Source organism: Amblyomma mixtum, chromosome 9, assembly GCF_055824585.1.
Source record: "Amblyomma mixtum isolate Tamu chromosome 9, ASM5582458v1, whole genome shotgun sequence".
Lineage (NCBI taxonomy): Eukaryota > Metazoa > Arthropoda > Arachnida > Ixodida > Ixodidae > Amblyomma > Amblyomma mixtum.
In genome coordinates, this window is record NC_143020.1 from 111,466,306 (window position 1) to 111,492,013 (window position 25,708).

The following is a 25,708-nucleotide window of genomic DNA, read 5'->3' on the forward strand; positions in this document are numbered from 1 at the left end:
AGAAAATGTCACGCTTTTCAATTGGTGGAAACGGTCGTGACGTCACAGTGCGCGAATTTCAAACGGGGCCAATTGCACTTTGGCTAGTAACCATACAACCAATTGAAGGGATCGTATAGTGATGCTCCAAGTAAGTGGGACTGAGCTTAGTTAATTGCTTAATTACCCAATTAGCTTTACTAGTCAGGCCATATAAATAAATAAAAGCGATTAAGAAATTTGTCGAGCTCAGGAATCGAACCCCGGTCTGCGGCGTGAGAGACGAGCACGCGATCCACTCCGCCATGCCAGCCCGATGGTTTGGAATGAACAAAGGCGCGTCTAGTGAATACGGTGTCTTCACATACTGCCATCCTCCTCCCTTCCCTTCCGGCGAGGTATAGGTGTCCACCGAGATATGAGAGACAGATACATTTCCTTTCCTCAAAAACCAATTTACCGACGAGTGAGGCGTACAACCGAATGGGCGATGGCGTTCTATGGACTCGTTGGCAGCGTTGCAAGACGCTGTCGCGTTCCACTCTTAGGGGCGAAGCTTAACATCTTAACCGCACATCAGTGACCACACTTTAGGTCAAAAAAATGCCCCCGAGATATGTGAGACAGTTACTGCGTAATTTCCTTTCCTCAAATACAATTTTCATTTTCTTCATTACGGCTCCTCTTTATCTATCTTCTTTCACTCCCACCTCCCTTTCTCTACGGTGCGGTTCAGGTGTCCACCGAGATGACAGAATTACTGCGCCATTTCCTTTCCTCAAAAAACGTTGCGTTCAAAGGGCAAGGCATCGCGCCGAACGGGTGGTGGCGTTCCGTGGACTCCCTGGCAGCGCTACAACGCGCTGTCGCGTCCCACTCCTAAAGGCGCAGCTTAAGCGCCATTAATTAGCAGTTAATTAGTATTCAGGCATTAATCAGTAATTAACAATTAATTAGCGATTTGCCATCACTTAGTAATTAGTACTCAAATATATGTGACGCCACCAGTGCCACAGAAACAGCGAAGGTGGTGCGGAAAACGCTTCCGCCTCTACCCACTTTAGACAGTCAAAGTGCCCCCTGAATTTTTGCGCAAGGTGCGTACATTAAAAAATGAACCAACTAATCCAGAGCAAATTGGCCGCACGGATCTGGCGAATGTGCTGCCGGGAAAAACAGCGGGTCACAGCACGGAAAAGCAAATAACATAGGCTTTACAGGAACTGTGAACTCTCAAACTGAGAACCTCGGGCTTTGCGTGCAGTTCACGATCATGGATCAGAAGGATCGGCGCATAAAGCTCCTCAACGAAATGCTGGCCGGCATCAAGGTGCTCAAACTGTACGCCTGGGAGACGGCCTTCCAGAAGCGCGTGCACGACCTCCGAAGCCGTGAGCTGAGGTTCCTCAAGAAGCAGGCGTACCTCAACTCGGCCGTCGTCTTCTCCTTCGCCTGCGCGCCCATCTTGGTGAGTGTGGAGTATCCCAATTTCGTTTACGAAATCGACGGAGTTAAACCACTAACGGATACGTTTTTTTTCTTGAAGTACCAAAAGGGTCGTTTAGTACTTTGCTAAATGGCAAGAATCGGAGAGTCAGTACACGGTGGCGCATCAAGAACACATGATGTGTCTCTTTGGTCGATAGGTGGCGCTGGTGAGCTTTGGCGTCTACGTACTCGTGGACAGCCGGAACATCCTGGACGCCAACAAGGCGTTCGTGTCGCTGACTCTGTTCCAAACCGTGAGGGTGCCGCTCGGACTCCTGCCACTCATCGTCTCCAACATGGCCATGGTGAGGTGGCCGGCGTGAACAATCACCATCTCCGCCTTACATAACTCATAAAAAGTGTGTTCCCTCAAGCATTCTATCAGTCTGCCAACGGAACGGCCAGTCGATGATTTAATCATTCTTTCAGCCAGTCAATCGATCAGTCAGCAACCAATGAATAATTCAGTCAATCATCAAAAATCAATGTCAGTAATTCAATCAACCAATAATAAGCCAACAATCCAGCCAGCTAATCAATCAATCAATCAATCAATCAATCAATCAATCAATCAATCAATCAATAAAAACGCAATCACAAATCTAGATGAAATGCGCAAAAAATTTTTGAACGAGTTGCGTTCGGACATAGTAGCCGGTCCAAAAGGGAGAATAACCTTTTTGAACCATTAGTAGTTGCTTCTACAGATGTAAATTTTATCACATGCACTTTACTAAAGCGTTTGATCTGATAGATAATGAAGTTTACAAGTGAACTGAAAGCTTCGGGCGAATATTTCATCAGAAGCTAACGCGTTCCAATAAAGGAACTCCAATAAGCATTATTGAAATTTGGTCCCTGTCCGCAGTTTTTGGTGTCCGTTCGCCGGATAAACGAATACCTGCGCTCAGACGACCTGGATCCAGCGGCTGTGCAGAGCGACGCCAATCAAGGTTTCCCAGTTTTGATTACTGTCCTTTTGCTACTTGCTTTGCACGAAACTTAGAGATATTTACTGGAACGGCAGACAAAACAAAACAAAAGTAATGTCAGGAACTCCTCAAGCGGAAGTTATAGGTGCTAGTTAGATGAAAGCGTGTATCGAGTCTAAGTGGTTGGCGCCCTCTGTGTGCTGTGTTTCATGGCGAGGCGACAAGTACTTAGCAAAACAACTTGACCTAGTTGATTTTCAGATGGTCACGGCTACAGCGCAACAAAAGCGACACAGCGAAGAATACATAACACAAGCTGACCCCACGCACTGACTACCGCCTTCTGAACACAGTTTTTTGGTTAAATGAAAACATGTCATCGCTGGTAGCAGCAAACTAAAGATGGGCTTTGTTGTCTTGGACGAAGACGTTTATATGTCGAAAACTTCGGAAGTTGTTCTTGCTTTATTTTACGAACCCCGCTAATTGTCAGTGTCAGCGCAGGGTTGGGTTTTTCTTGCTGTGAGACGTCTGTTGCGCTGTAGCTATATGGTTCAGCACTTAGTGTCTATTTTTTCCAATAATGGGCTCCAGGTAATTTGTATAGCGCGATAAAACATACGAATCGTCGCGAATCATTGTCATTGTACAGAATATAAGGTAAAATACATGGTCGCATATAAACTTTGAAACAAGAATGTATGATTCTTGCGCCTCGTATCGACGTATATGTGACAGTGACGGCGGCTTCGCTATGCACTAAACTGCTCCAGGTGTTGCTCGTTGGACTAATGTCGTGCGCATAATTATTCTGCTTGAGAAATTCATCCCCATGAAAGAGGTTTTCGTGACATTCTTATTTTATTGTGCTCACAGAAGAGGCAGTGAAGGTGAGGGACGCATCCTTCGCTTGGTCTCGGGACGGTGCAGCGATGCTCAAGGACGTCACTATGGACGTGCCAAAGCGGTCGCTTGTCGCGGTCGTGGGTTCGGTCGGCTCGGGCAAGTCGTCCCTGCTCTCTGCCTGTCTCGGCGACATGGTCAAGCTCAAGGGGTCCGTCACAATCTGCGTACGTACATCTTTACACAGAGTGGTAACAGTGAGCGCTGAGGCACAAGCTAATGCTACGTTAGCTTGTCGATGTGCTTCCGTGCTCCGACAATGCTAATGGTGAGGAAAAAGTTGAAGGCGAACACCGGCACGTAGTTTCAGGCAATCGCGCCTGGTTCAGCCTGAGCACATTCATTGCTTGGTGAGCCCAGGGACACGCTTTTGTTGCGCCTTGTTTTACTGCTATCCTGAACGTTTTCTGCTTTCTAATTTTTTTTTAATTGATTTGAAGAAAATAGCGCCAGAGCATGCAAACCACGAAAAGACAAGGACGAGACACAAAGCGCTAACTCACAACTAATTTTATTGAAACCAGGCAGCGCCTTTATATGGCTAAGTTGCACTGAAAAAGAAGGAGGAGGGCAGGAAAGGTAAAGATATCAAAGCGACATTCACAGCGAGCACACATAAGCAAGCGGTAACCAAAACAAAAACAAAAAATTTAAGGGCGGCATCTAAGAATTCGAACTCGGATGAAAAAAGTGAAACAGATGGGGTGCTGACACACCTATTGCCAAGTTTCCTTATGTGAAAAGCCTCCAGACATTCACGTGCCTTCTTATCTGCGCTTTTGCCAAGAATCTTAGTCTGACTGAATCGTGCCTCGCATCCGTCGCAACCCATAATATGCGCTACCAAATGTGCATATTTATCCTTTAAATCTGATAAATTTCGGGCATGTTCCCCCAAGCGCTCGTTGATGCAACGCCCAGTCTGGCCAACATAGGTCTTCCCACACGTTAAGGGGATAGCATAGACCACTCCTGCGGAACACATGATGAATGGAGAGTCGTGCCTTATCTGGCAACCCCGCTTTCTTGAGCTGCAAATACGGGGGCACAGCTTTTTCAGCTTGATGGGGGCGGAAAAAACGACACTCACCCCATGCCTGTTGGCCACTTTCTTCAAATTGTGAGCAGCTTTGTGCTAGTAAGGCACCACCAACGGCTTCTGTGACCTGCAACGATCCTCTCCGGAGTTTCTTCGTGTTCCTTGCTTAAGTTTCTTTAGAAGGGTCTCGCAGACAGCAGTCAACACTGAGCAGGGGAACCCAGCCGCCCACTGCATAAGTGTTAATGCAGTAATTTTTTTAACCCGACAGCATTATATGGCTGGACTCGAAAGACCGGCGTGGCCCAGAAAATGCCGGAATTACAAAACTCGCGATTGGTCGAAGCGGTGTGGCATCATAAAAGACTGGAAAATACGAAATATTCACCAGTAATGGTTTGGTTTTGTGTGGTTTAACAACCCAAAGCGACTCAGGCTATAAAGGAAGGCATAGTGAAGGGCTGCAGATAATTTCGACTACCTAGCGTTCTTAGTCTGTACTAGTCATGTAGAACTCAAGAACGGAGCAGTTTTCCCTCGTGAAAGGACCCAGTAAAGTTTCACAGGTTCTTTATCTTCCTCGCACCAGGGGTGCCCCGCCAGAGACGGTTTGTTCACTCGAAGACTGAAGCGTTCCTTCGCACCAGGGGTGCCCCGCCAGAGACGGTTGGTTTAACTCTCAAGACTGAAGCGTTCCTTCGCACCAGGGGTGCCCCGTCAGAGACGGTCTCAAAATGTGTTGACACGCAGGGATAAAAAGGGGAATAACTGAAGATTTATATACAAATATTTACAGAATATACAAGTTAAGGCACTCGAGACATACTAAGCAGCAAAAGGACAAACAACAAAAAGGTGGAACTGGCTAACACTAGGGGAGGCCCCTACTCGGCGTAGCCGAAGATGCGTAGCATCTCACCTTAGCGCAGAACCCCCGCTTCCAGCTCCGGGGCCCGGTTTTAAAGCCCTAAAGGCCCGGCCCGCATTTCGTAGCTTCCAATCATGTTGTGCTCTTAGCCTGATTGGTTCTTCAAGGGCATGGCCAGCCCTCAGGCTTCTACAAGGTAGACCACAATAAAAACAAACACAAATATACATTCGTGCCAGCACGTCCGCGAATCGGTACCGCGGGGCGGGGGACACCCGTTCTTCCCAGCGCGTTCGCGAGCGGGCGCGTTCCAACAAAGGACGCTTCGCTTTGAGTGCCCCCAGCCGCGTTCCGATGACCCCGCGTACACTACCGATCCCTTACAGATCCCCTCTCCAGCCAATGGCGTCGGCCGATTCTCATGACCCTACTAGCATGACAATGCAGGGAGCGGCATGAAAATGCAGGAAGGGAACTATCCATGACTATGGAGGGAGGGGACTATACCCTTTCATCTGGCACTCCTTGCATTGTCATGCTAACACGTTCACTAGAATCGGCCGCTGCCAATGGCTGGAACGGGGTCCTTTGACAGGGAAAAGCCGCTTCGTTCTCGAGTTGTATGCGACTATACAGTAGGATACAACTTAAAAAAAAAACAGCAGTTGTTAACACTGGGCCACGGTGCGCGGCGTGCTGTATTACTCCGCTAACCGGTGACAAAAGTAAAGGAAATCAGCTTTTTACTGGGTGACTTTATTAAACAAGTCAGGTACTAAAATTCTAGAGCTTATAACCTTTCTTTATCGTGATTACCTTCTTGTTTAGGTGACAAGAGAAGTTTTAACAAATCACTACATCTTTATCGTGGAGGAATTTTGTGCACCGGTCCTGAATGTGGGCGGGGATTCACTGCAGTGTTAAGTTGTATCCGACTATAGTCCTTACAATGGCATGAACTACAAATGAATTGGAACAGATTCAGAAGAGAATTAGAATAGAAATGAAATAGAATTTGAACGGAATACAATCGGAATGCTTTCCATCTTGCCAATGTTTGCTTTGTTTCGGTCACTTGGTTTATCAAATGTGCCGTCACGAGCACTATGACTGCGTGGTACATTCTACCCGAAACGATATGTACGCAGCAGTATCACACCCGTATTTGTCCTGTTGGTATCACGTTGTCGTGGCGGTACGGAGCCACCGCTAGTTCTGGGTCGCCGTTCCGCCATTCCATGTTCGCTTTCGCAGACTTGCTGCCCTCTTTCCCGCAGGGCTCGGTTGCCTACTCGCCGCAGCAGGCGTGGATCCAGAATGCCAGCGTCAAGAGCAACATCCTGTTCGGCCACGAGTACGACAAGGAGCGATACGACCAGGTGGTCGAGGCGTGCGCCCTCAGGCCGGACCTGGCGGTGCTTCCGGCGGGCGACGACACCGAAATCGGCGAGAAGGCAAGCGACCTTCCTACTCTCGAACTGATCCCGAGGAAATTGGGTGATGAGCAAATGTATTTAAATACTTATACAGAAAGAGCGCTGAATCTCAGTGGCGGAAAAGAAGTAGGAAACTAACCAGTAAGCATGCCGGACACGAGGACGCAGTTAGAAAGAGCACTAAACGACGGGTTAAGAACGCGGAAGGTAAAAATTGGATTAATTCAGTGGAAAAGAAGCATGACATAGAAGTATATCGATATTGGAAAAGGCATATTAAGAAGGAATCGTTCTATGATAACTCAGAGGCAGTCTGTGAAGCTAGATCAGGGTGTCTTAGAACGCGCAGCTACAAAAAGAAATTCAACGAAGAAGATGACACATGTGCTTTGTGTAGTAGATATGGAGAAACAGTTGAACACTTTATACTCAAATGTGATGGTATCCATCCAGATGTCGATGCAAGCACAGTCACTCTTCCTGAGGCCTTAGGGTTTAGATATAAAAATGGTCATGTAAATAAATCTGCGGTAGAAATTACCAAAGAGCGATAAGGTGCTTACTCAGAGTAAGAGGTTTCGCGCGTTTTTCGTTTCTGTAACTTTTCCTCACAATTCACTTCGCAATTCGCTGAAATTTCTTCCACCATGCAGGGCATCAACCTGAGCGGGGGCCAGAAGCAGCGCATCAGCATCGCCCGTGCCGTGTACAGTCGCTCCGACGTGTACCTCTTCGACGACCCTCTCAGCGCCGTCGACTCGCACGTGGGGAAGCACATCTTCGACAACGTCATCGGCCCCAAGGGGATGCTGAGGGACAAGGTGGGGACTCTGCCCTATATGCTACGGATAGCTGTTGGGAAGCTGTCCGTGTGCAGTAGTGTACAAAAGTATGCGGGATGCGGATCGAGAAAAATATTTATTTCTGCATGGCCAAGCAAAGCAGGTCAATTCAAAGCGAAGTAATACATTCTGGGGGCTAGTTGGTGAATGGTTTTGAAAAAAAAAGGATGCACAAAACACACAGCCGATAAGGAAGACAGACGAAATATGCGCTTGTGTTGTCTGTCTTCCTCCTGTGTTGTCTGTTTTGCGCTTCTTCTTTTTTTTTTTCAAAGCAAAGTAGCGTAAGCTCAACAGCGTTGCATCTGTTGGCAGTAATATCACCTGACTGGATTTACCGAGGTAACGCAGAAATAATTAGTTTTTCTATGAAGCCGCATACCGTATACTTTTGTGCTTCGCTGTAAAAGCGCGAACGATATAAGAAACGACATGTAAGTCTTAGTTAGTAACCGAATCCTCGGCCTAAATTTGGGTGTAAACGGTGACTGCAGCTTTAAAAGTGTTCCTGTTCATATTGTTTCGACGATGATAGGTGTGTCGGCAGCCATTCAAAACTGAACACCAATATTCAGTTACTGCATCTTGGAGAGGAGAAAGGCAACGCTGTTAGCACCGAAGAAACGCTCTCTCGTGTAAATAGTTGCCGTTACAAAATGACGAAATAATATCAAAAGGGGAGTTGTGTTGTCTCCTCACCTACAACGCCACGCCCACGACATAACCCCGAAAGTGGGACATGATCGAATTCCTCGGTTAGTGTACTCACCGCGATGTGGCGCCACTTATGGGGAGCAGTAGGTGACGTCACAGTGCGAGCTGCTGGCATGGCCGCCGAGTGCTCCTCTCTAAAGTGGAGCCTCACGAAGGAAAAAGGAACAAAAATTGGTACAGTTAGGCTTACCGGCTTAGCACATTAATCAGCGAAAGCTATTATAGTTTTGGTTCAGCGATTTAGCCCTGCATTTCTACGTCGAATCTATATCGTCAGCAGTGCGAAAAAACCAAGATGTGCTCTTGCAAATCAGAGAAAGCTTTTCTGGCCACCCGTCGCCTCCTACCCTCGGTCCCTCTTCCCTATCAATTCACCCTCTTTCTCCCCTCCCTTTCCATAACTGCCGTGGCAGTTGCGGTCAATTAAACTAAATAAATTAAACTAATTCGTTAAGTGGTTAATGACTTGAGGCTGACGCTGCAGATTCTACGGTATAATTTAGAGGTATATGTCTAAACCAAAACTAAACAGCTTTCGCTCTAAAAAAAAAAACATTTTTTCGCACCTTTCGTGTGTCATCCGTCTATTGATGGGGTCCTCTCTGTTTCCCTGCCTCTGAATGAACGCGCAGATCGGGCAAGAATACTAGCTAATGATAGTAAGAAATAGTTATTAGTAAGGGGTGTTGCAGAAATCAAATGGTATACCACTTGTTGATATCGAGCAGCCGCTGGAATGGTTAAGTGCGCATTAAAAAATACAAGTGTTTCAACTATGCTGAACCGAGTTTTCACTTAGCGAAATCAGAGCGCACAACTTCGGTTTATATACCTCATACCCTGACGTCACAACTGCAAATTGAATCACGTGACACCACCTGACTACTACGTGGCTTCTTACCGCCCTCTACCGACAATTTGAAAGGTCAAAGGTCAAGTGGTGCAGCACCAAGGTGGACCACACATGGTAAGGCAGATGTGCAACAATTCCTTATCTCAAGGTCGTTTCAAGGTCATTCGGAGGCTCTCGGCGAAACAGGCCATTTCAAGGTCATTCCGAGGCTCACGGCGAAATGTGTGTTAGGTAGTGTAGTGTAGCTTTCGCGACGATAGCTTTCGCTAAAGAAAGCCATACCGTTTTGAAATTAACGGGGCTATCGTTTGATCACTTCTGCTCTTCATTGTTACGCATGTCCCGTCGAGCAGACGCGTGTTCTGGTCACGCACCGTCTCTCGGTGCTTCCCGAGGTGGACACCGTGTTCGTGCTGCGGGACGGCACCGTGTCGGACTCTGGCAGCTTCGAGGACCTCCTGTCTCGGGGCGGGGCCTTCTCCGAGTTCCTCGTGCAGTTCATCCGCGAGAGCGAACGCAACGAGCAGGGCGTCTCGGACGACGACGCGCAGCTCTTCAGTGCCATCGCCGCCCATTCGACGGCGACCCAGCCGGAGCTTGTCAAGTTAGTTACTCCAGTGTTTAGGGGAATCCCCGAAGGGGGAGTAGGATTATAAATTATAAAATAACATGTAAAAAGGAATTGCAGGCAATTGGGGTAAAGATTGCTAAGGGAGATGGGACCCAAAAGAAATATGTCAGAAAAGTATGCTCATTGTGCGTGGTACAGCGCGAAAGAGACGAAAGTACAAAAGAGGCACCACAGACGAGCGCTGTGGAGTCTTTTTTCTTTTGTGTTTTCGTTTGTTTCGCGCTGTACCACGCACAATGAACTTTTTCCAACTCGCCCAGCTATCCATCCTTCTTCAGAAAATTATGGAGTAGTGAATGATTACTGTTTTCTTGCTGGGCTAGCTATTTAAATTAAATGATTTTTTTGTACATGGAAGATTACGTTCACTTACGCTGCCCTTAAAACAAGGAAACGCGGATGATTCTTAGGAAAAATAAGCATTGCAGAAATCCCACCGAGCTGCGCATTAATTGTTGAAGCACAGTCTAAGCGTCGGTGAACCAAGCATGCCAGGGTCACAAAACTATCAATTTCTCGTTTCACCTCTTATTCCGGGTTTGTTCTGCTTTCTCGTGCGCTCAGTTAGCGTCATAGCGCAAACCTCCGGCATTTTGATCGAACCAGCCAGGTTGCAAAAGCCAGGTCGAAAAGCCAGGTTGCATCAGCAAAACCAGTGGTCAGTGCCCGTCATTACAGGCTGTGTAAGAAACTTGGCATTAATTTGAGCGCATCGCAACGAGCTGTCAAACAGATGAAGTGATACAGGTAATACTAAGAATCAAAATGAGACGGGCGGGAGTTACCTCGTAGAATTTACAGGAGCGAAAATTTGGAACTCGTTGCCAATTGAAATAAAGCAAGCTAGGAATTACAAACTGACATGCAAGAAGCATTTTTTTGGGAATCGAAGCAAGGCTACTAAGTTAGTTTTTCTTCAGTGTGTTTGTGATTGCTGACCTACATGTTATTTTGTATTGGACCGCTGACTAGCCTCATTGGCTATCGGTCCAAATATCTGTGTATAAATTTTATTTGTGTTACTCAATAAAGACTTCTTGATTCTATTCCATTCTGGGTGGGCTACAGAGAAGGAAACGAATTGGTAGGAACGGGTGTTTCAGATTACAGATCGGTCTTTAAGGGTAACATGGTGGATTCCATTTTGAGGGAACTGTAGTGGTTGGGTAACAGAGAAAGATGGAGAGATGGAATTATGAAATTTGTTGCGATCGTGGCCCTACGGCTAATGGAGGAGAGGAATAATTGGAAATCTTTGGAAGATTCCTTTGCTACGTATTGGTAGCGTTGCTGATGATGATGGTGAAAGTAAATGAACACTAATATCTGCTCTTTTTGATGTAAAACTTAGAAAAACTGCTAGCCATGTATCAGATTCTCGAGAAAAGGTCGGAAATTTGGAGTGGCTAATTCTTCTAGTTAAGCCTTTTCACGGCAAGCCACAAAAATTTCGACACGTCAGTCATTTAGGTGTACAAAAGACAAAGGTGTATAATTAGACTATATATAATAATAATTGCTGCCTTAGTATTCATTGAAGGATGACCATGTCAGCTCGTCCACTGCCGCAGGTACCGTACGAAGCGCAGCGACTCGAGCGACGAAGACCGGGGCAGGTCGGACGACCCTGAAGGGCAAGGAAAGGTCATCCGGCGGTCTTCTACGCCCAAAAGCGATTCCGAGGGGGGAGTCGCCGGAGGCAGCGGCCACGAGCTCAAGCTTCTCACTTCCGTCAAGACTGACAAAGCCAAGCTCACTGAGGAGGAGGTAGCCCAAGTGGGATCGGTGAGGACGGGTTGCTTATGCTTCTGCTATTGATGTTTTTTTACCGCTTTTTTACCGCTGTTGATGTTTTTTTACCATCAATAGCAGAATATGCTTCTGATATTGATGTTTTTTGATGTCTTTTTGCCGCGGGAACTCTATCTACACGTTCCAAGCATTCTTAGGAACTTCGAATTATTGTCCTGCGCGGCCGACTTCCCTAATTTAAATCGGATTAAACACCCCGGCTCCCACCTTTTTTTGAACTCGCCGCAGACGGTAGGAGGAGTCAACCAACCCTTCAGGCAGTCCCGCGGCAGCTTCGCTTTAGCTTTTATTTTGTTGTCTACGTTTCTGTGAATAAATAGATCTAGTCGGAGACTACACAGATGTAAATTAGGCCCACGGAAATAAAAATACGCGTGGACACTTTGCTTTTGCCGATCACGTCGTATCACTCCGCCGATAGCAGGACGACAAGTCACCACGGGACTAGCTAAAATGTTGGTTGACTACTCTTACCGTCTGCGGCGGTGTAAAAAAAAGGCGGGAGCCGGAACGTGTAATCTGGTTTAATTTATGGAAATCGGCCACACAGGACAATAATTCGAAGTTTCTAAGAATGCTCGGAAAGTGTAGATCGAGTCCCCGCGGTAAAAAGACGAATTCAGATTCCTCTTCAGCGCACCTTTAATGTACCTCCGTAATTCGTAAAGTCCCTTATTTACGACTTTTAGTGAGTGAAACGACACCATTGCTTGTGTCATGTCCCCCCTCCGCAATCTTGAGAGTGCCCTCTTTCAGGACGGCAGGAGTCCTTCAGCCCTGGCACTTACAAAACTTCGCATCAAAATCTTACCATTCCCTTCGGCCGTATTACGAAGGTTAACAGACGGTGGTGCCGCGTATGGGCTTGGCAATGAAGTATAGTTCACTGTATTTTTCCTCTGTAATCCTTCTTAGCTGCGCTGAGCGCTTCTTCTGAATTCCACAGGTAATGCGACGCTCTGCTTGGATCAACGAAATTGCCGGATTTTCACAGATAATACGTATCAGGTATTTCGTAATTGAAATGACCAAATACGTGGCCTGCGTTGCCATCGTGTAGCCGGTGTTTTGGGTTGAGATGCACAGTGGTGCCGGCGCCAACACCTGCTCTCATGCATGGGAGTATGCCAGTAGCACTGCATTCGCTCTAAAACTCTTCGTCTATTTGCCTTCCACATGAGATCCCAAATAACTAATAGCTGTACAGCCCCTTATCTCTGTAGATCGACAGCCTTGGACCACTGCCAGAGGCAGCTCAATCATGTGACCATCTGTGGCACATTCTCCACCACATACCAAGCGACGTGGCTGTTGATCCTCCCATTGCTGCTTTGTGTGTCCGCTATACGGCCACTGAAATGGCATCTCTCGCAACCAAAACCCGCGTGGTTTTAAGGCGAAAGCCTTTAATGCCTCATGCTGTCGTGACCAAGACGGGTTAGCAAGTGTGTCCGCGTTTCGGCGTCACTACTTAAAAAAAAACTTGGCATTTGAAGTGAATACGCTACCACTCTGCCACGAAGGCTCAGGGTTTGAGCATGAATAAAGGCGCATCTAGAGAATGCGTGGGTTTCATAAATAAAATATATAAATAAAAATAAAAAGAAACAAATAAAAATAACAAAAGAAACAAAAATAAAAAAATTAATTAGAAACGTAAAATAAAAAAAACAGTGCGCCAGGAAACGCTTTCGCCTTGCAGCACTTTAGAGAGCCAAAGTGCCCCCTGAATTTTTAATTCAGTGTTATATATGCGGAGGTTTGTTATACAGCGAGCTGTGTATGCTGTCTGTATCCTGTAACCATCTGAAGTTCTGTTAGTATGAGAGGGCTGATGCGAAGGGAAACAAAACTTAGTTGACGGCTGAAACGGGGAAAAGAGCAAGGTATCCCCATCTGGCGTGTAACACGGGTAACGAGATCGGTGAGAGGGCCCCTTTAGCCTTCCTTCGACTTACCTGATGATGATGATGGCCATGTGACCGGTGAGGTGCTCACTTTTTCTTCTCGTCTTGACCTGCCCTTGTGGTGTTGTGGCCGCACGCAGGTCAAGTGGAGCGTGTACTGGGACTTCATCAAGGCCATGGGCATGTGGATGACGATCATCACCCTGGTGACGTACTTCGCCTCGCACGCGTTCAACATTGCGGGCAGCCTGTGGCTGGGCGAGTGGAGCAACGACGCCCTGGACCCGGTGCTGGCCACGGACCCGGCGCAGAGGAACTACCGCCTCGGCATGTACGCCATGTACGGCTTCGTCGAGAGTGAGTACATCGCCTGTTCAGCGTGACACGGCAAAGAATGATTACGGTAATAATTGTCCATTGACCGACTCTTTACGCTTTAAGATCGACACTCTATGCCTTCCTCGTTGTACAGCGAGAGCTGTTAAACGCCTGTTCCTGGGTTTAGCGTCGTCGTTGTCGTCGTAGTGTGCCGTAGTCGTCGGAGCAACTGGTGTGTGCGTTACCGGGGGAACCACTCGGAGGGTGGTTACCGCGGAAGGAGGACGGTACGAGGAGAGCGGAGGAATGCGTAACCGGTGGAATCATCTGGAAGGTTGTTACCGTAGAAAGAGGATGACCCCTGAGTCTAGGCTTCAATGTCATTGACTTTAACGGTGATCTCAGAGTCCACAGTTTTGACTAAGTTCAGCTTTCCTGGAAAAATATTTTGAATCTTGGATTGTTATAAGGTACTGTTATGGAAATATTGAATCGGACCCGGCGCAGAGGAACTACCGCCTCGGCACATACGCCATGTACGGCTTCGTCGAGAGTGAGTATACCGCCTGTTCAGTGTGACACGGCAAGGAATGATTACACAAAGGGTCCATTAATCGACACTTTACGCTTTATGATCGACACTCTATGCCTTCCTCGTTTTACAGCGAGAGCTGTTAAGCGCCTGTTCTTGAGTTTCGCGTCGTCGTTGTCGTCGTAGTATGCCGTAGTCGTCGGAGCAACTGGTGTGTGCGTTACCGGGGGAACCACTCGGAGGATGGTTACCGCGGAAGGAGGACGGTACGAGGAGAGCGGAGGAATGTGTAACCGGTGGAATCATCTGGAAGGTTACCGTGGAAAGAGGATGATCCCTGAGTCTAGGCTTCAACGTCATTCACTTTAACGGTGATCTCAGAGTCCACAGTTTTGACTAAGTTCGGCTTTCCTGGAAAAATATTTTGAATCTTGGATTGTTATAAGGTACTGTTATGGAAATATTGAAGATACTAGTTCATCTTGTGATGCGTAGCGAAATCTTTCTTTTAAAGTTTTTCCATTGTTCGCATCGAGTAGTTAAGATTACAATAGAAAACCAATGGGGAAGGTTTTTGACGATAGCAAAAACGTTTATTAGCAAAAAAAAATGCAAGCCTGCCGAGGAGAAATTGCAGATATATTGATTGTTATTGCGAAATCTTGCAATGTATGGAAAAAACTGCATTCATGAACCATTTCTGATTGCAAAAGGCTTTTGTCCAGAATTGCTGGGTACGACCTTGAGTGTAAATAGAAAGACGAGACAACTCTGCAGTCTAATTTTTGTCAACAATAAATGCGTCTTTTGAAGCCGGACAGGCGTCAACGTACTCTCAAAGAGCCATAAAATGGAATTTCACTCGAAACAAAATTTGGCTGGAATTATATTCAGTGTACGTTCAAGTATGGCGAAGATGTGCGAGTCAACACCGTTGTGAAGTCACTGCTGTGTCCTTGGTCGTGTCTTGATCGCAGCGGTGTTTGTGCTCTTGGGAGGCGTGTGGCTCAACCTGGCGGTGTTGCAGGGAAGCAAGGTGGTGCACGACCGGATGCTGCACCGAGTGCTGCGAGCACCCATGTCCTTCTTCGACACCACGCCTATGGGCCGCATCATCAACAGGTGACGAGGGAGCAATGGGATGACGGGGAAGGTGACGTCTAGGTGACGGGAAAGCAACAACAGTTACGGTACCACAGCGGAAATAAGTCGACAGTTACCAATGATGTCTACAACATGAAGGGACAGTTATCTGAATTTAACTTGTTGGGGAATTTTATTCGGTAAGCGCCATGAGTCACTGTTCCAGCTTTTATATAAACCACAGAGCTCCTGACGATTTAAAAAGCGCAGAAATGGAGATGTCTAGAGATGCCAGATGAGGATTTAAGGCAGATGGAGTGTTGTGAGTGATCCACTCCTATTTCCCGATTCTAAGCTATGAAATTTAGATTGGAAAACCGTACTCATCCCATTTTTCCGAAAAGAGTAAGTTCAAGAAATGCATAGTGCAAAAAGGAATATCCCACCCGTCCCTTAAAAGAGTTGCCCACAAATCAGCAGGCCATGCACAAGCAGGCCAACGCACAAATTAATGCCATGACATGTGGTCTCTTGCATAATTTTTTAATGAGAAGCACTCATAAGGAGGCGCCATGCAATAAGGATAGAAATATTAGCGACTGTAGGTCAGAAAATCTTCGCACAATTTATTGGAGTTCTGCCATGTTCTGGCTATCTGCCATCCTTGCAAGAGGTTCCTGTTGGCACTGCGATAGTCAGTTTCGTTTCGTCATAGCGGTAACAGTTCTACGGCATGCGACTAAAAAACATTTATAAAGTGCTTTAGAATAGCATTGATGTACAGACATATAGAAGTGTGCTTCTTGCACGTGCGGGCTCCCACGTGGGCATTTCAGGCAGCTGCTCGACAGGCCGGCTGCGCTAAAGATCTCGTAATAACAGTAAAGTTCACAAGTTCTTTATCTTCCTTCCTTGCACCAGAGGTGCCCCGCCGGAGACGGTTTGTTTAACTGGAAGACTGAAGCTTTTCTTCGCACCAGGGGTGCCCCGTCAGAGACGGTCTTGCGATGAGTTACGATGCAGGGATAAAGCGAATACTTGAAGTTTATGCACAGATATTTACGTCACATACAAATTTAGGCACTGGCGACATATTAAGCAGCAAAAGGACAAAACAACAAAAAGTGGCTAACACTAGGGGAGGCCCCTACTCGGCGTTGCCGAAGATGCATAGCACCTGACCTTAGCCCAAAACCCTTTTTCCAGCTCCGGGGCCCGGTTTTAAAGCCCGTGAGGCCCGGCCCACATTTGGTAGCTTCCAATCATGCTACACTCTTTCTACGATTGGCTCATCGAGAGCATGGCCAGCCCTCTAGCCTCCGTAGGGCAAAACACCCTCTCCATTGCAAAATAAAAATAAAAACAAACACAAACGCACTCGTGCGAGCACTTGCCGTCCGTTTCCCCAATGACCCCCCGACCTTGGCGTCGTCTCGGAATTGGGGATTATCGGGCTTAAGCGGGCAGTTACCGCTGGAACTGCCACTGCGAGCTTGGACCTGCCTTCCAAGGCGACTTAGCCTTCCCAAGGCTGTTTAGTTGGCGCCTCACCGACTCCCGGTCAGTGGCGTCACCCAACCCAGGTCTTTGCTGCTCCCGGCTAGCCGCGCTGCCGCCGGCTATTCCTCATCTCTTTTGCCCCCCTCGTCAACGGCGCCCTGACGCTGTTCCGTCCGGCAGTGCTTAATCCTCTCAGGAATCCTGCACACTTTTCGAACGAGACGTTCGTCGCGAGGGGGGGGGGGGGGGTGTCGTCGTGTGGCGGCGCTTCAGTCCCAAGCTGCCACCGCTCTCTTGCCCAGCCGACTGCGCGCGCATCGTTCCAAGAAATGTCAGTCTTCCCTTCGAACGCACCCCACCGTCCAGTCCCGTCCCGTCGAGGGGGGGGGGGGGGTCCATTGCAGACGGCAGCGGCGGGGTACTGAGAAAGAATTAGCGGTACTAATGACCCCGCACGCACTACCGATCCCTTACAATAACCTTCCCACTTAAGCTGTTTATAATGAGTTTCCTTCATTTATTATAGTCCTTAGCAGAGTGCACTGACAATTTCTCTTGAAGATTAATCGCCATCAGTTTTTTTTTCATCTTCTCCTAGCTTCCTCCCCATCAAACGACCGCATCAATGAAGTCCTCAGTCCTCTAGCTTCGCTGCTATGTTTTCCACCTTGACCATACTTGCAATATCCTCGTCAGATCCAAAGAAAGAAAAGTGTCCCCTTTTCCCACTGTATTGTGTGTGGAGAAATAAACTTTCAGTTTTAAATTTCAAAAAAAAAGCTCTGTAGAAGTCTGTAAACTTGCTAATGTTTCCCTGCTAATTTGGAAACGACACCACGTCGTCGCCTCAGTATATATTATGTTTTTCCCGCAGGTTCTCGAAGGACATCGACGCGGCTGATGTGACGCTTCCGTTCAACACCCGCATGCTGGTGGTGCAGTGCTTGCGAACCGTGGTGGCCTTCCTCCTTATAGCCCTGCAGACGCCGCTTTTCCTGGGGGCCGTGTTGCCGCTGCTGATCGTCTACTACTTCGTCCAGGTGCTCTTCTACCACTAACTTGTCATGACCGCTTGAAAAAAGCCACCACAGGAGAACGACCTCCCTCCGTAGTTGCTTCATTAATGCGGAAGCATTAGATAGCTCACTTTCAAGGTCATGTCCGCAAGTAACGGCACCATGTGACGTCACAAGCCTGCGAGTCACGTGACGAAGATGATGACTTCAGATAATTAATTAGTGATGATTAATGTAATTAGGTAACGCCAAGACTAATTAATTAGTATATTTAGTGAGGGCATCATATGAGTGTGACGTCATACCAAGTCACGTTAGAACGATGTAATGCGATGTCACGTCAAGTCACGTGACTATGACGTAATGACCCCCCTGCTCACCCCCTAGTCCATTAAGTCATATATGAAATCCCAGTATTGCCATCACTGGTTGACCTCAATAAGGCGGCGCCCCGCCGCGGTGGCTCACTGGTTATGGTGCTCGGCTGCTGACCCGAAAGACGCGGGGTCGATACTGGCCGCGACGGTCGAATTTCGATGGAGGCGAAATTAAAGAGGCCCGTGTACTGTGCGATGTCAGTGCACGTTAAAGAACCCCAGGGGGTCGAAATTTCCGGAGCCCTTCACTATGGCGTCCCTCATAGCCTGAGCTGCTTTGGGACGTTAAACCCCACTAAACCAAAGCAAACCATCAATAAGGCGGCAGCATTGCGCACTACATTCGCATCATCCTTTTGAGCAACTGTTCATTGTGCAGCGTTCCGCCCCTACCTTCAGCCGCCGCGGTGGCTCAGTGGCTATGGTGCTCGGCTGCTGGCCCGAAAGACGTGGGTTCGATCCCGGCCGCGGCGGTTGAATTTCTTTGGAGGAGAAATTCGAGGCCCGTGTACTGTGCGATGTCAGTGCACGTTAAAGAACCCCAGGTGGTCGAAATTTCCGGAGCCCTCCACTACGGCGTCTCTCATAGCCTCAGTCGCTTTGGGACGTTAAACCCCATAAACCAAACCAAACCTACCTTCCCCCACCTGCGGTCCGTCTTGCACTCATCGCGGCTTGTTAAAACATATAGAAGACGATAAGATAAGGGCAACACACTACAGCGCTGATAAGCGCCTTTGTCTTTCTTGTCCAGTTGTCATTGCAGGATGATATGTATGTAATGTCACCTGAGCTGGCCCAAGTCTTTTTGATGGTATGAAATTATATATTTTTATATTTCTATACATGTAATCACTTAATCACTGACTTCCTACATCCGACCATGCATCCACATATCCCCTATAAGTGTGTTGTGTCCTACATGGCTGCGCTATGGTCATGTTATTCGCAGGAAGACAACCTGAAATCGTGTCTCCTTTTCAGCGCTGTTATTGCTCATGTACCGGTGACTTAAATTCTGGACGGGGACTCATTCCGAAGCCGGTCTCTTTGCAGAAATTCTACATCCCGACATCGCGCCAGCTGAGACGACTCGAGTCCATCTCGCGGTCACCCATCTACGTGCACTTCTCGGAGACCGTGACTGGGAGCAGCTCCATCCGGGCGTACGGGGCCAGCGAGCGGTTCGTAACCCGCTCTAACGAGCTGACCGACATCAACCACGGCGCCTATTTCCCCAGCATAGTGGCTACCCGGTGAGCAGCCTGCCTTCCATACTGTCGCGAGCCGTGGGACCTACCACACGCGATACGTCTTTGGCACTTGTTCAACTGACGAACCAAAAGAACCTCATGTATCGCAGATATGCAACATATGCTATACGACAGTATACCCAGGTATATTTTAAGGAGAAAGTCTTTAATGCCTCATCGTTGTCGACAGAAGGTTGTCAGCAGAGGTGTCACGCTTTTGGTTTGGTCGAAATTGTTATGACGTCAGAGTGCGCGGATTCGAAGTAATGAGGTAATCAGGTCACCCACGGATGCCTTACGCCACCGTTTGAAGCAGACGACAACTAATAAAAAATAGTTGTCGTCTGCCCTGACAGGGGGCGCAAGGCGTCCGTGGATGACCACATTACATATCTCATCACTAGGGGTGTGCGAATATTCGAAATTTTCGAATATTATTCGAATAGTATATTTTTAGTATTCGTATTCGATTCGAAATCTAAGTATTCGTGTTGTTTCGAATATTCGATCCGACGCGAATATTCGTACCCAGCCGAATATTCTATTGCGAGCACCAGCGTTCATTTCGGTCCGAAAGTCCTATAAAAAGAGACATAACAATATAGCGGCGCCCAGAGCAATGCGTAACATTGGGCCATGCAGTAGCTGACTACGCTGGTGAGCTTTTTTGTGGCTATGCCTGCGAAGCTGGTATAGTCAGAGCTCTGCACGAAATACCTCGCAATACGTGCCAGTTCAGTGCCAAGTGAGAGGACATTTTTGTGGCTGGAGAAGTCGCTTCGGCTAGAAGGGAACTAGCTACTTCTGCCTGACCGTGTGGAGCAGCCGCTTTTCCTTCACGACAACCTTTTATGTTCAACTTAGAAAAGCGCAATAAAAAGACAGGGACAAGGAGAAGAAGCACGCAGGACAAACGCTTGACATCAACTAGTTCTTTACTTTGGAAAAACACATATATACAGATACATAGAGGGCGGAAACAAATTATTAACCAAACAATGAATCGGCTTTACCACAAGTGTGTTTAGCGTGAATAATAGGTTAATAATTTGTTTCCGCCCTCTATGTATCTGTATATATGTGTTTTTCCAAAGTAAAGAACTAGTTGATGTCAAGCGTTTGTCCTGCGTGCTTCTTCTTCTTGTCCCTGTCTTTTTATTGCGCTTTTCTAAGTTCAACATGTATTACCAACTCGCCCAACTTTCTGCATTGCTTTTATGTTCATCCCAGCAACGCGCTTTTGTACTTATGGCAAGCTAGCCTTAATCAATGCTGTGTACTAGCCATCTTTTCTGATATTTCCACTCTTCTATGAATAATGTTCGAGACTTTGATACTTTTTGTGCAGCCACACACATCGTTTGTGTTCATTTCATCACTGATAGTTGAACTGTGATGTTCTTGGGTGCTCAAATAATGTTTTGTAGTTGTTAAATGCATCTGTCCTTGATTATTTGATATTCGATTCGATATTCGGCACCAAGTATTCGTATTCGATTCGTATCCGAAAAATTTGATATTCGCACACCCCTACTCATCGCTGCGAACAGAGCCATGGATACAACCGAACTCATCGAATCAGAGATAGAGTCGTGCTTAAGAAGCAGTCGAAGTCGGCAGTCAGAGTGTGTAGTTGTAATGTGTAGTCAAAGTGTGTATTCAAATAAGGCACTAGTACAGCACGAACAGTCTCGCAGTCAATTCCAAACAGTGCGCCAGGAAAGGCTTTCGCCTTGGAGCACTTTCTAAAGCCAAAGCTCCCCCCTGAATTCTTTGTTTCTATCGCTTACTTCCAGGTGGCTCGCCACGAGGCTCGAGTTCCTCGCCTACACCATTGTGTTCATCGCTGCATTTCTCGCCGCCGCGAGCAGGGACTCACTGTCCCCAGGTATGGCTGGCCTGTCGGTCAGCTTTGCCTTGACGGTAAGTGCTACTTAAGGTCGTTTTACTAATCGCACTAGTTCTTGGCTCAAAGACACTGATACGTATGGATGCACATGATCTGCACGTCAGGACTTCCCTCTAACTTTTCATATGAACATAATTAGCATGCGTGCATAGCATGCATGCCGTTACCTCGGTTTTATTCGCGCACCAAGATTTACCACAGATGTGGACGTGGTACTCTGCAGCGCTGCCACAGACTTGACCATTGGAGCACCACCAGAAGTACTCGGTTGCCAGTTGTCTAACACAGCGGTAAAGGCTCACAGAATCCTTGTCATGGGCCAGGCGTCTCCAGGTCCTATAACTTTTTTAATGTCGCAAGAGTGAAGAAAATTTTGCTTAATAGTGTTCGATTTTGGTGCTCCGAAGAATGTAGACGTTGTTCACAAGTCTCCTGGCAACAGGGTCTACTTTTGACCTTTGCATTTGTGACTCTATCGAAGCTACGTAATCAGCGGAGGATTACGAAGGGGTCTTTCGCTCACCCCTGAGCGCCTCGATAGTTTCAGAGGCGCGAAAGGTGCAAGAAGTGCAAGACTACACTGCACAAAAAAGACCCTGTTGCCTGGAAACTTTTATCTACCATCTACATACTTGGAGTTGCAAAATAGCAAAGCAGAAGCCTATTGAATTGAATTTGTTTCAACCTCGAACTATTTAAAGAAATGTACAGGATCCGAAGAAGCACAGAATTGGACAAGACTTCTGTGGCTATGCTGTACAGCAGATGCAATGGAAAAAGTAATAGAGCAATATAATCCCGGAATCATTGTGAGACTATGCGGCTTTATTTAATGAATTTTTCATGCGGCTCTGAGGTAAGCTGAATGGAATAGCTGTGTGTTGAGATCACGTGGGTCCTTAAACATGCAGAAAAATCTCAGTACCACGACGTTTGTAAACTTCGCCTCCATCAAAATGTGGCCGCCGCAGCACGCTTCAAACCCCCGACCTCTGGGTCACAATAACAGGACGCCTTACCGTCTGAGCTGCTCACGTAGTGTTATTTCCGATTTTTCTCCCATGCGAGCCTTTAAAAGGTGTTTTTATTTCGATCTTTTTATTGTGATTCTGCAGCTCGTAATCTCTTCATGTTACCACCTTATTTCCCGAATGCGTGTAGTGAACCTTTCCAGACTATTTATATTTTCTGTTCATTGTGGGATAGCAACGTGCCCCAGACGTCTCCCTTATTCAACTTTTTTTTCTCATCGACGCTTCTCGCTCTATCCTCGGAAGAAGCTCATCATCACATACCCGGTGGATCCTACGCCTCATACCGTGCCACGTTTACGGATGCATGTCTATTGCGCTAGGTCCTTAGATCCGTTCGTACTCCTTCGCGCATGCGAGTAAGCTAATTCGCGATATTTAGATCACCATGGTGCTAACCACTTCACAAATATACACACGTGTAAGGCATCAGTCTATCGTCATTCGTTCATCAATCGTTCATCATTAACATGTTTCGTTTATTCATCATTTATCATGAATCCACGGTTGCGAACCAACCCTGTTTGCGGTCTTGCATGCTGAACAGCAAATAATGACGGGAGTTGCGGTCAGTGATGTGTTTGCATATATTAGCCCGTCTTCTGTCCACCTCGCCATCTATTCGTACATCATCGTCTTCTAACTTCCCCTCGCCCCCTGCACAAGTGCTGACCTACCTCTCTGCATTTCTTCGTGGACCTCCTCGCGTAATAACGAATATTACCTACAATAACTCATAATTCTCTAAAGATGATAATTTAGAGAGATTACTTCGTGGGCGAGTCTACCACCGAGTTACTGCTTAATGTTCGCAGACGCACCATAATTGCTCTTCTCGTTTTGTTATCACCGAATGACGTTGCTTCCTTCTGAACGAGTTATTGGGTGTGACCAGAAGAGTTCGAGAGATTTGTCCAGCCAATGTGAACACGTACAGCCTTTGTCAAAAGTAACCAGGCTACATGGTTTGCTTCTAGCTCGTACAGTGGAGCCCTTACAGCTTCCCTGAAGTTGAAATGGTTGTTAAAAGGGTAAGGAATGGGGGTATTCTTACCTTCCAACAACTTTTGATGTTTAGGAAAGTCACAAGGGCTCCACTAAACAAGCTAGAAGCAAACCATGCAGCCTGGTTACTTTTGACAAAGACTGTACATGACATTAATTAGCGTAGTGAAACACTGTGACACAAAGTCACGGTATAAAATTATGAAAGAACTAAGAAAGCGGTGTTCAACTTTGTTGCTTAATGTAGGCGTTCATTTTTTTATTTGCTGAGTTGGAAATTTTGCAGTTGTCCTTTTTTGTTAAAGTTATGTTCTTTGAAATCGTATTGTTTTCCGATTGTATTATGCTTTAAATCCCTCTCAAAAGTTTTTCACTTGGTTCCTGATATACTAATTAGCACTATGTGCTTAGAATGACCAGAATGATTTATTTGTACAAGTTAGTTGGAATAAACATTTATTTAATTAGATTTGATTTGATGCATTATTGTTCTACAGCACGGAGCCGTTTTGTATGGATTTAGAATCTCGTGGACCACACGATTTGTAAGGAATTGGGTTCTTGAAATGCCAAACTGTTAGCTCGTGAGCTCATTTGCTTAACTCAACCTGATGTAAATAATGAACCAGGATACGTTTCTTTCCTTGTTTCCTTGCAGATCACAAACACACTAAACATGCTTGTGCGTTCCTACTCAGACACCGAAACCAACCTGGTTGCCGTGGAGCGCTGCTTAGAGTACACCAAGGTGACACAGGAGGTACGCATCCCGCTCTCCGCTTTTTCCTGCTCGAAGCGCATCTAAAGATGAAATCGAATAAGTAGTTTTGACGATACCAATTAGTGTTTTCCACCGCCATGACTTGCCTGGAAATGTAGTTAGTTTCACACGTCTGTTATTGCAATGCGTTGCACTATAAGTCTTATTACATGGCAATGCTCTCCTAATTCTTGCAACCAGGGGCATACTTTGTTTTGTAAGCGTTCCACGGTGCTCTTTGAAATGTGCATGAATTGCTTTAGCGACTAGCGCCTTTAATAGCCAGTCTTGTTCGGGGCTTCCCTACTGAAACGTACCATATCAGCTGCTCATATTGATTTATGAAAATATGGAGTCCATATCATATGGAAAGATGTATAGAAATCTATGCTTTACTTATGTGTTCGGTAAAGTGCTCATAAACATTTTCATATTATTTCTATAAAATGTTCATGGCATATTATGGAGTCCAAAACTTCCATACGCGCTTTCCATATTGTCCACATAGACTCCATATGCCCCATATGGACTCTGTGTAATCCTTATGGAAACAGAATTATGGAACTCGTCATATGGAAACTCACGAGGCTTTCTACCTAGGCTAGCAGTACGTCATGAAGTACGCCTGATTTCAGTACAATATCTTTAATCTAAAATTTATTGCAAGTATACACATTTAAGGAGCTGCTATAATATTGTTCTTTAGCAGTTTGTCAAAACCGGCCAGTGATTAAACGCGACACAACACACGAAGAAATTAAGAAATTAACTCAGAGTTCATTTAGCATGTTAGCATGTGGCGGGCTATGGGGTTTATTGCCAATGTGTTATAGGGAGCTGACTAGTACGGTATACAATGCTGTGCTCTGAGGACATGTCAAGCGAAGTTCGCTTAACGGGAGCCAGTTTTGTGAAAGTGTTCATTCGAAGTAATCAATCTTTTGGGTCCTGATATTATCAGGAGCCAGAAAACTAAAAAATTATGCTGTTTTTAGCACATAGTGATATCAGCCCCTTATGTATCTGATATCAAGGCTGATATCATTCAAGGCACGTTTAGTCCGTGCTCAAAGAGCGCTTCGTTTGAATTAGGAATTACTTCGTTCTTGATACTTTCGGGCTTAAAAAAACGAAAAATAAAATAATGCTGAAGTTGATATCTGGTCATCATTACTGCGAAAAGCGTGGCGTAGGTGGCCGTTTAGAAAACTTTTCCGCGTTCCGGTTTCAGGCCGCTTGGGAAAACCCGTACTTCAAGCCCGACCCATCATGGCCGTCATCAGGCCTGGTGGCGTTCGAAGGTTACTCGACGAGGTACCGAGCCGACCTGGATCTTGTCCTGAGAGATATCACCTGCGACTTCAAGCCAGGCGAAAAGGTCAGTCCGTCAATCCACTTGTTACAATAGTGTGGAATCCAAGTTGTATTAGTTAAGACAGTGCAGTTCATAAGTGAAATGGAGCCTTGCATATCTGTCGCATGGCTGGTTCAGGTAAATGGCTAGCGCATGGGGTACTCTT

At 46.6% G+C, this 25,708-nt stretch overlaps 1 protein-coding gene across 2 annotated transcripts in view; it reads left to right on the forward strand.

Annotated features, from left to right (window-relative positions):
* LOC149330736 (multidrug resistance-associated protein 1-like) overlaps positions 1 to 25,708 on the forward strand; it is a 61,564-nt gene that overhangs the window by 27,274 nt on the left and 8,582 nt on the right. The window contains exons 12-26 of one of the 2 annotated variants that reach the window (XM_089561388.1): positions 1,244 to 1,447; positions 1,626 to 1,772; positions 2,336 to 2,420; positions 3,276 to 3,469; positions 6,487 to 6,663; positions 7,299 to 7,466; positions 9,408 to 9,658; positions 11,257 to 11,470; positions 13,545 to 13,761; positions 15,232 to 15,376; positions 17,712 to 17,877; positions 19,287 to 19,486; positions 21,280 to 21,406; positions 24,087 to 24,188; positions 25,420 to 25,566. In XM_089561388.1, the coding sequence (XP_089417514.1) occupies positions 1,244 to 1,447; positions 1,626 to 1,772; positions 2,336 to 2,420; positions 3,276 to 3,469; positions 6,487 to 6,663; positions 7,299 to 7,466; positions 9,408 to 9,658; positions 11,257 to 11,470; positions 13,545 to 13,761; positions 15,232 to 15,376; positions 17,712 to 17,877; positions 19,287 to 19,486; positions 21,280 to 21,406; positions 24,087 to 24,188; positions 25,420 to 25,566 (2,544 nt within the window). Of the gene's footprint in view, positions 1 to 1,243; positions 1,448 to 1,625; positions 1,773 to 2,335; positions 2,421 to 3,275; positions 3,470 to 6,486; positions 6,664 to 7,298; positions 7,467 to 9,407; positions 9,659 to 11,256; positions 11,471 to 13,544; positions 13,762 to 15,231; positions 15,377 to 17,711; positions 17,878 to 19,286; positions 19,487 to 21,279; positions 21,407 to 24,086; positions 24,189 to 25,419; positions 25,567 to 25,708 lie in introns of those variants that run through there. The other variant, XM_089561389.1, reaches the window with a different exon arrangement.